The 11289-nt window shown below is 25.5% G+C and overlaps 1 protein-coding gene and 1 long non-coding RNA gene across 3 annotated transcripts; both read left to right on the top strand.

Annotated features, from left to right (window-relative positions):
• Window positions 1–1419: 1419 nt before the first annotated feature.
• On the top strand, window positions 1420–4904 carry LOC111433340. Its single transcript, XM_023070385.1, has 2 exons — window positions 1420–1689; window positions 4700–4904. The coding sequence occupies exons 1-2, from the start codon at window positions 1447–1449 to the stop codon at window positions 4778–4780; spliced, it is 324 nt and encodes a 107-aa protein (XP_022926153.1). The 5' UTR covers window positions 1420–1446; the 3' UTR covers window positions 4781–4904.
• Window positions 4905–8598: 3694 nt separating this feature from the next.
• Window positions 8599–9076, top strand: LOC111433341. 2 transcript variants are annotated; one of them, XR_002708769.1, is made up of 2 exons: window positions 8599–8733; window positions 8833–9076. It is a non-coding gene; the product is annotated as an uncharacterized LOC111433341 (long non-coding RNA). The 2 variants fall into 2 exon arrangements; XR_002708770.1 differs by having other exon boundaries at window positions 8830–9076.
• The last annotated feature ends 2213 nt before the right edge of the window (window positions 9077–11289 follow it).

Here is an 11289-nt window from a genome sequence, read left to right as displayed (position 1 = left end):
AAATGCCAGAAATTAAGGACGTCAATGACAAAAGAGTGCAAGAGGCTGGAAGGTTTGCAGTGGAAGAGTATAACAAGGGTGGACATAGTTTAGTTTACAGGGGTGTGGTGAACGGTCGGTCAATTATGATTGGCAACCCAGTTACTTATATCCAAATTTTTATTATTGTGATAGAAGTTAGAAAGGAGAATGGCCTTCCTTGGTCGTTTATTGCAAGGGTGGAAGTCAGGGTGGCTGGTAATAAGAAAGAGATGAATCTCATATACTTTAACGATGTCCTCGAGGATTTCAACGAGAATTAGATTTCTCTCTCTTTACACTAAGCCCTCTCTCTCTACAATAAAAGAGGCGTTACTATCTTTTAACTATGAAAATGGCATAGAGCCATAATAAAATAATAGCATACTTATCTATAATATATACTTATCTCTCCTTTTTTTCTTCTAATTTTGTCAAACTCAAACTCATAATTATGCATATTTAAATACTATCAAGTTTCATTATCTCGAGGTAAAAATAAAATATTAATTTTATCATTAATATACTTATTATCTTCCAAAATTTTACTTCCTCAATAAAATGTTTGAATATAAACATTAAAATAATTAGTTATTAAATATGTTTGAATTAAAATAGTTATAATTTGAATGATTTTCAAAATTTAATTCATACAAAAATAAATAAAATGTATAGGAAGAGTTTGATGTAATTAGTTTATTCCAAAATTTAATTTTAAAAGTAATTAAAATATTACAATGATTCAATCATCCATTATATGCCGGACTAAAAATTAATTTTTAGAAAAAAAAAATTCTTAACTCAAAACCGTCATAAAAAACATTATAATATTATAAAATAAAATATTCTAAAAAAAAATTGTGAATCAATTTGAATATAATTCAATTAATTTCGGATTATCAAATTAAATTGTAGAGACAAAAAGTAAATATATATATATATATATATATATATATATATATTTTATTATTATTATTATTATTTTTTTTTTTTTGTTGTTGCTACGGACAAATATTTTGATGCTCTCTAACTTTGTTTGGATTGGAAGGTTGAAAAAGGCTGTGAATTTATTTATTTTTAAATACAAATATATTCCATTTTAAAAAATTAATTAACGTTTTGCATATCTAAATCCACATTTCTTTTATTAAAAAGATCACTAGAAAAAAAAATTACCCATTTAACTCTACTTAGGTAAAAAAATGTGGTTAACTTAAAATTTACTCTAGAGAGAATAATCAATACGGTAATGTATTCGAGTAACCTCTTTTATCTTTGAAAAATAAGAGATGAATGCTAAAGTGGTGTTTGTTGTAATATTCGACTATATCAATTTGAATAACGTTCACCACGACTATAAATATGGAACTCCAAAGTATTTAGGAGCAAAGTAAGTTGGTCGAAACTATCTATCAAAAGTGTTCCAAAATGAGTTTTGAAGAAGTGGTTCCTTCGGATCTATTTCCAATTAAGGATGTCAATCGCAGAAAAGTACAAGAGGCTGCAAGGTTTGCAGTGGAATGGAAAAACAAGGGTGGACATCGTTTGATTTACAAGCGTGTGGTGAACGGTTTGTCTGATAATACCGACAGCCACGCACATCATCAATATTATATTCTTGTGATAGAAGCTATAAATGACGATGGTATTCCATGGTCATATATTGCAAAGGTGAAGCACTTTGGTTTTAACCTAATACCACCTTGGGTCTATTCCTTTGAAGATGTCCTAGAGGATTTCATCAAGCATTAGATTGCTCTCTCAGTTTATACTAAGCCCTCTCTCTCTACGGTGAAAAGGGCGTTACTGTCTTTTAACTATGAAAATGGCATAGAGCCACACTAAAATAATAACATACTTATCTATCTATACATATATACTTATCTTTTTGTTTAACATTTGCCAAATCCAACTCTTAATTATACATATTAGGGTTAGTGTACCGATTATAAGTAAAATGACTAATTTGTTATACAAATTCTATATATATATTAAAATTTATGAATTTTATACGTGTCTAATACATGCCGACATGTTTTGAAGATGGACATGGGATTAAGTTATTCTCGTGCTTTCGTTACACCAATTAAAACTAGTTTGAAAGTTACAACTTTAATGTTGTTACCTAAGGAAGCGTTTTGACAAACGGAAAGACGATCAGAATGAACATAAGAATGAGAAAGCGAAACAAAATCCTTAATTTAATACTTCTAAATTTTTTAAAATGAATGCTACAAAATATTCTTATGATTAATTTTGAAATAGCTAATACTTTATTTCAAAACTAAGGTCGAATTGAAACAGTCATCCCCTCTTAACTTTTTTTTTAAAATTTTTTTTTAATAACTTTAGAGTTAGTACTGTGTCTGAAATATACCCATAAAAGTTTAGGTAGCATCACTACTCTTTACTATTTAAAAAAAAAGAAAAATCAAATAGATTTTTATCGTCAATATATTGATAGAAATCATCTATGAACACCTCTAAGATTATCTATTTTTTTTAATGTTACCTTTAAGAGTTAATTAATATTTTGAAATGTGTATTGCCACTCCAATTATTTTTTGAGAATTTTTTTTAAGTTAAGGATATCAATATTTTTTTTTTCAAAATTCATAAATAATCGAGTTGATTAATTCTAAGAATTAATTTATTTTAGTTTGATAAAAAAATAACAACCAGAAGATTTTACGCAAACATAAATTCTAAAAATTAATTAAATATTCAATAGATATTTCTCTATATTGTAAATAAATTTAACTTTTATATTTATTTTCGACGATAAGAGCTCCAAGATGACAGGACAAGATTTCATGTCATTTTTAAAAAAACTTAAAAGACATAAATACAACAAATACACTTTTCTTTCTATTTCCTAATTTCTTCATTCTCACGTTTAATTTTTTTTTCCTTTTTAAAAAAAAGTTAAATGTGAAGAATGAGAAAAAGGAAGAAGAAGGAAAAAGAAAATCTATAATTCTCGAAGCGTATTAAATACTCTTTGACCGATATAAAGAAAGCATAAGAATAACTTATTCTCACGGTTCCCTTGGTCTAAAAATACCCATTAAATGACAAAATTAAAGTTGTAGTTAGTCAAGTATAATATTTGACATTCTAGCTAGCTTTCAGGCCGCTTTAAATGGGTCTAAAGAAAGCAACGAGTAACTTATTCTCGTGTTCCTAATCGACATGTATTGGACATATATGGAGACATTTATAATCCAATGTGAGAGAACAAAAAAAAAAAATTGATAGACAAGTATTTCTCTACAAAATTAGCCACTTTACCTATAATCTTTTACACACATAATATAACAGTAATCAATGTGACGCTCGAATAAATGAGAGATACATAAATAAACCAAGATTTCTTTCCACGTAATCCTTTCATCCTCAATCGGCACTATAGAGTCTGCAAGCACCTGTTCCACACAAGTCATTATAATACCTTTGATTATAGTATCTCTAAAATATTTCTTATTTGAAAGATTAATAAAGTATTACACATTTAACTTTAAAATATTTAAAATTTATATCCATTAAATTTTATATAATATATTAGCAATCCATCGGTTAGTGTTTGCTTCATCAAAATTACTTAAGTAAAAAATGTATTTCACTCAAAATTCACTCAAGAGCGAATAATCAAAATCATACCATATTAGAGAGAGAAATCTTGTTTTATCTTTGAAAAATAACAGAGAATTAAAAACATGGCACCAATAACCGTGACTACTTTGTTTTGTTGGTGTGAATGTTTAAAAAGAAACTTATATAATTTAATATTTCCTGTTCAACTAGCTCAATTCAAACTTCTCCTCACAATTTTATTTAACATTAATTATATCCAACTAAAATGGATTATCAAACTAAATTTTAGGGACCAAAAAATGTAAATTTTTTAAAATTAAAAATATGATAATTTCAATAATTATATGCATAATATTAAAATTAAATTATAAGCCATACATACGGCAAATTTCTCCAGATATAAAAAAATTAAATTTACTTAAAAAGTTGTATTGTATATATATATATATATATTTTTTTTTACCAACATATATTTTGATGTTCCCTAAATTTGTTTGTGTTTAAATGTTGAAAAAGACTGTGAATTTATTTATTTTTAAATAAAAATATATTTAATTTTAAAAAATTAATTAATCTTTTTCATATCTAAATCCACTAAAAAAAATTAAAAAATGTGTTTAACTTAAAATTCACTCAAAAAGAATAATCAATACCGTAACATATTCGAGAGAATAATCTTTTTTGTCTTTGAAAAATAAGTGAGGGATGCTCAATTGGTGTTCATTGCAATATTCGACTATATCAATTTGAATAACGTTCAGCCACGACTATAAATATGGCACTCCAAAGTATTCATGATCAAACCAAGTTTGTTGAAACCATCTATCAAAGGTGTTCCAAAATGAGTTGTGAACCTGTGTTTCCTCCAGTTTCATATCCAATTAGGGGTGTCAATCACAAAAAAGTACAAGAGGCTGCAGAGGCTGCAATAAAATGGAAAAACGAGAAGGAAAGACGTTGTTTGATTTACAAGCGTGTGATAAACGGTCTGTCCGATTCTAAATGCAACCACGAAGATTCTCAACATTATGCTCTTGTAATAGAAGCTATAAATGACGATGGTATTCCCTGGTCATATATTGCAAAGGTGAAGCACTTTGGAGGTAACGGAAAAGAGCCCCATGTCTTTTCAGTTGAAGATGTCCTCAAGGATTACAAGAAGCATTAAATTGCTCTCTAACTCTCTACACTAAGCCCTCTCTCTCTACAATAAATGAGGGCGTTACTGTGTTTTAACTATGAAAATGGTATAGAGCCACAATAAAATAATAATATACTCATCTATCTATATATCTACTTATCCTTTTCTTTTTTCTTTAAAATTTGCCTAATAGGGTTAGCGACACCTAACTCTCAATAAGTATGAAAATTATAAGTAAAATGACTAATTTATTATATATATATTAAAATTTATTAATTTTATATTAGAAAGGAATTTAAAATCAATAACATTATGCACTAACATATTTTAAATAATTTATTGTGCATTTTACTCCAAAAATTTATTTGGAGGGCAAGTGTTCGATAAATATCCAACAAATGTTGAATTTATCTTTATACGTGTCTAATACATGTCCGACATGTTTTGAAGATGGCCATGAGAATAAGTTGTTCTCGGTCAAATCGCATTTGATATGTTTCCAAAATCAAAAGTTTTCTATGCATATGTTTTTCTATCCCCTATTCCCTCTCTTTTTATTTATATAAATTTTTTTGGCTAAATTAATAAAAATATCCCTAAACTATATGCTTTTATTTTGAAAATACCTCTAAATTTTTTTTAAAAGTTTCAATTAAACTTCTAAATTTGTTTAAAAGAATTCTACAAAATATTATTACCCTCAATTTTTCATAGAAACGGTTAATAGTTTGTTTAAAAATATGACTGAATTACAACCATGTAGTTGAACTTTATAAAGTTTTATTAATAGTCTTCCACTTTTAAAATTTTCAAAAATAATCTTAAATTTAGTATTGTGTTTAAAACATATCCATGAAAATTTAGATGGAGTATTAACCCCCTTCACCTTTATAAAAAAAAAAAATAATAATAATAAATATTTTGCCGTCAATATTTGGAAAATATTTATCGACACCTCATAGATTATCCTCTTTTTTAATATTAGTTTTGAAAGTTCATTAAGAACCATAAGATTATTTTTTTAGTTTTTTTTTTTTAAATTGAGGATATTAATAAAAATTTTGAAAATTCATAGGTATTTTTTTAAATACTTTCGAAAGTTAAAAGAATGGTTTTGAAACCTTTTGAAAATTAGTATTTTCTAAAAAAAATGATTAACAGTTTCCTAAAGATATTTTTAATTTAAAGCTTCATAACTATTTTTTAAACTTTTTTTTAAGTATAAGAATATTATTGAAATTATGTCTAAAGAATATTATTGAAATTATATCTTTTAGACAGAATACTAAACAATTAATTTATTAGTGGTATTTTCATTAATTTAGCTTTGATTTAAAATATATATATATATATACAATTTTAATTAAAACTAAAAAATTAATTTATTTCAATCTCGAGTAGAGTGGACAAGCAAATATAAGTTCTACAAATTAATTAAATATCTAATAGATACTTTTCATGTCATTTTTTAAAAAATCTGAGACATAAATACGACAAAATATAATTTTTTTTTTCTTTTTCTTTCTCTATCCTAATTTTTTCCTTCTGACATTTAACTTAAAAAAAAATTAAACAGGAAGAATGGGAGAAAAAGGAAGAAGAAAAAGGAAAACTCTTAATTTTGGAAGCGTATTAAATACTGTTTGACCATATAAAGAAAACATGAAAATAACTTATTCTAACGTTCCATCTTTGAAAATATGCACTAAAGTTTAAGGCTTTTATTTCCCTTTCTCCTTTATATGTTCATTCTCATCTTACTAAAGTTTAAGGATTTTATTTCCATTTCTCCTTTATATGTTCGTTCTCATCTTCGTTCCTATGATCTAAACGACCCATTAAATGATAAACTTAAAGTGCAGTACTTAGTCAATCGTAATATTTGATGTGCTTGTTTTCAAACTACTCTGAGTTTGTGTAAAAAAAGCATTAGAATAATTTATTCTCATCCCTCTTCAACATTGATATGCATTGGACACTTATTAATATAAGGGATATGTTAAACTATTTTTAACCACGCAAATATATATACTTATTTATTTGAATTTCTTTTTAATATAAAATTGATAAATTTAAAAAATATATATAGTATAAAATTGATAAATTTAAAATCTATATATATATTTAAAATTAATGTGTCAGTGTTATAGTGTCATTTATATTTCGTATCCATATCTCATTTTTATTCTGGCTCAGACATTTGACTTCTATAAATAGATATAGTCAGGAAAACAAGTTTAATTCACATTTACGAACTTTGATACTTGGGGCTTCGATTCCTCTTGATATGAAGCTTGCCGCTTGGAATTACTTAGGTAGAGAATGTGTTTCACTTAAAATTCACGCAAGAGAGAATAATCAATGTCGTGACGCAATATCTACCACTCAAAAGTGTGAGTAGATATGAAAATATTATTACTCAACGAAAGAATACAGATTTAAGAATAAGAAAAAAATTGGGATTGAATGTTCAATTTTCATTGATGTCTACAACCTTTAAATAGAAGAGAAGATACTAAATAATATCTAAAAACAAAATATAAACTAACTAAATCTTGATAATAAAATAAAATATACTACTATTCAAATTCAACTGATTACGAATATCTAATATATATTTCCTAACTAATTCAAATTAAAATAAGTTGCACTAAATTANTTTTTATGTTATTTTTTAAAATTAATTAATATTTTTGAAATGGGTAGTAATCGTAAAGATTATTTTTTAAGTTTTTTTTTTATATATAAATTAAGGGTATTAATAAATTTTTTGAAAAATCATCTGATATTTTTTAAACTCCTTTGAAAATTTGAAAAAAAATTATAGTATCTATTTAAAATTAACGACTAGGATATTTTTAAATTTTAAAGTTTATGGGGTTTGTTTAGATTTTTTTCAAAAATTTAAAGATATTATTGAAATTTCTAAAATTTATAAATATTTTTTAAATAGAGGGAAAAGTTAAGTGGTATTTTTATTAATTTAGTTCTGATTTTAGAAAAAAAAATACAAATAATTAATATTTTGAATCAATAAAATAAATTTTGGAAGAAAAAAAAAACATCAACACATTAAAATTAATTTGACTGAACATAAAAAAAAAATTGAAGTATAGTTGTTAGTCGTAATCTTTGTGCTAGTTTTAAAACTACTTTGAATAGGTAAAAAGAAAGCATCAAAATAACTTATTCTCATGTCTCTTTTGGACACGTGTGTTGGATATGTATTGAACACTTGTTAATACAATTAATATGTTAGACACTTTGACTTTGAATAAATTTTAAGAAATTTTGAGGGTAAACATACGTTAAACTATTTTAACCCTATAAGTATACAAATTTATTTATTTTGAATTTCTTTCTAATATAAAGTTGATAAACTTTTTAAAAATCTATATTTTTTTTAATTAATGTGTCACTGTCACATCGGTGTCTTAGATTTTTTTTTTTTAAATGACATGTACCATATTTTTGTGTATCATATTTATGTCTCAGGTCCATACTTATTTTTATTTTTGAGTCTTAGATATTTGACTTCTATAAATCGATATCCTCACGAAAAGAAGTTAAAATTCATGTTGACATGGAGAAGCTTGCAGCTTAAAATTACTTAGGTAGAAAGTGTGTTTCACTTAAAACTCACTCAAAAGAGAATAATCAATCAATACGGTACCATATTTGAGAGAATAACTTTTTTTTTTTTTTTTTTTATCTTTGAAAAATAAGGGAGGAATGTTGAATTAGCCTTTGTTGTAAGATTCGGTTATATCAATTTGAATAGCGTTCAAGCACTACTATAAATATCGATCTCTAAAGTATTCATGAGCAATGTAAATCTGTTGAAACTATCTATCAAAGGTGTTCAAGAATGAGTTCTGGAGAAGTGTTTTCTTCCCTTCAAATTCCAAAGATTGAGGATGTCAATGACCAAAGAGTGCAAGAGGCTGGAAGGTTTGCAGTGAAAGAGTATAACAATCAAGGTGGACATTCCTTCATTTATAAGCGTGTGGTGAACGGTCTGACAATTAGTGTTGGCACCTCAGTTGATTTTGACTAATATTATACTTTTGTGATAGAAGTTACGAAGGAGGATTGTATTCCTTGGTCATTTATTGCAAGGGTGAAAGTCAAGGTGAGAGGGTGCAAGAGAGAGATGAATCTCTTATTATTTGAAAATGTCCTCAAGGATTTCATCGAGCATTAGATTGCTCTCTCAGTTTATACTAAGCCCTCGTTCTATAGTGGAGAGGGCGTTGCTCTCTTTTAACTATGAAAATGGCATAGAGTCACACTAAAATAATCATATACTTATCTTTCTATCTATCTACTTATCTTTTTCTTTAAAATTTGCCAAATTCAACTATTAATTATACATACTAGGGTGAAGGTAGTAACATGACTAATTTGTTATACAAATTCTATATATATATTAAAATTTATTAATTTTATACGTGTCTAATACATGTCCGACATGTTTTGAAGATGATATGAGAATAAGTTATTCTCATGCTTTCTTTACTTTAATTTTGTTACCTAAGCATTTTGACTCAGGGAAAGACGATCAGAATGAACATAAGAATGAGAAAGCAAAATAAAATCCTTAGTTTGATACTTCCAAATTTTTTTTAAAAAATGCTACAAAATATTTTTATGGTTAATTTTGAAATCGTAGTCGAACTTTAAGAAGTTTAATTAATACCTTTCTATTGTTTTTAAATAATCTTAAAATTAGTACCGTGCTTAAATATATTTAGGAAAGTTTTGAATATAGCATTAACACTCTTCCCTATTTAAAAAAAATAAAAATATAATTTTTACTGTTAAAATATTGATAAAAATCATCTGTGGACACCTCTAAGATTATGTATTTTTTAATGTTACTTTGAGAGTTAAAATAATATTTTGAAATGTGATTTTTTTTTTAAATGAAGGATATTAATAATATTTTTATAAAATTCATATGTATTTTTTAAACAAGTTAAAAGGTGAAACTCTCTCAACCATTCAAAAGTATATTAGAAAAAAAAAAATAATAGTATGCTAGGATATCTTTCAATTTTGAAGTTTAATATTTTTTTAGAGCTCGTGTAAAATAGTATATTTATTAATTTAGTTCTAATTAAAAAAAAACAAAAACAAAATACGATTCTTAATATTAATTTTATGAATAAAACTTTAAAATTTTGAAAAAAAAAAACAAAAACAAAATACGATTCTTAATATTAATTTTATGAATAAAACTTTAAAATTTTGAAAAAAAAAATCATAACAACCCATTAAAATTAATTTAATGAAATTCAAATAAAACTTTAAAATTTTGAAAAAAAAAATCATAACAACCCATTAAAATTAATTTAATGAAATTCATAAATAATCATACTTAATAAAATTAAACCTAAGAATTAATTTATTTTAGTTTGTAGTAGGATGGATAAAAAAAAAAAAACCAACCGGAAGATTTTAAGGTAAGTTCTAAAAATTAATTAAATATTTTATAGATATTTTTCTCTTAATCATAAATAAATTTAACTTTTATATCTATATTTGAAAATTTAATAGGTGAGAGCTCCAAGAACACAATCATAAATAAATTTAACTTTTATATCTATATTTGAAAATTTAATAGGTGAGAGCTCCAAGAACACAATTACAACATCACACTCACAAGATATCTATATTTGAAAATTTAATAGGTGAGAGCTCCAAGAACACAATTACAACATCACACTCACAAGATTTTATGTCATATTTTAAAAAATTAAAGACATAAATACAACAAAACACATCTTCTTTCTTCATCTTAATTTCTTCATTCTCACGTTTATTTTTTTTTTTTTTAAACGAAAAAGTTACGGTGAAAAAGGAGAGAAAGGAGAAAGAAGGAAAAAGAAAACTTTTAATTCTAAAAGCGTATTAAATACTCTTTCACCGATATAAAGAAAGCATAAGAATAATTTATTCTCACCATCTTTGTTCTCTTGGTCTAAAACGACCCATTAAATGACAAAATTAAAGTTGTAGTTAGTCCAGCATAATATTTGATGTTCTAGCTAGTTTTCAGGCTGCTTTAAATGGGTTTAAAGAAAGCAACAAGTAACTTATAATATACATAATATAACAGTAACCAATGTGACGCTCGAATAAATGAGATATACATGAATAAACCAAGATTTCTTTCCACGGTAACCCTTCCATCCTCAATCGGCACTATACATTTTGCAAGCACCTATTCCACACAACTCATTATAATACCTTTGATTATAGTATCTCTAACATATTTCTTATATGAAAGATTACTAAAATTTTACACATTTAACTTTAAAATATTTAATATTTATACCCATTAAATTTTATATCATATATTAGCAATTCATCCGAGCAATTAGTGTTTGCTTCGTCAAAATTACTTAGGTAAATAATGTGTTTCACTTAAAATTCACTCAAGAGAAAATAATCAATATCGTACCATGTTCGAGAGAGAGAAAATAATCTTGTTTTATCTTTGAAAAATAAGAGAGAATTAAAAACATGGCACC

The sequence above is a fragment of the Cucurbita moschata genome, unplaced genomic scaffold, assembly GCF_002738365.1.
Source record: "Cucurbita moschata cultivar Rifu unplaced genomic scaffold, Cmos_1.0 Cmo_Scf00041, whole genome shotgun sequence".
NCBI classification, from domain to species: Eukaryota; Viridiplantae; Streptophyta; class Magnoliopsida; order Cucurbitales; family Cucurbitaceae; genus Cucurbita; species Cucurbita moschata.
The sequence above is the reverse complement of the archived record's forward strand: the minus strand, read 5'-3'. Positions and strand labels throughout refer to the sequence as shown.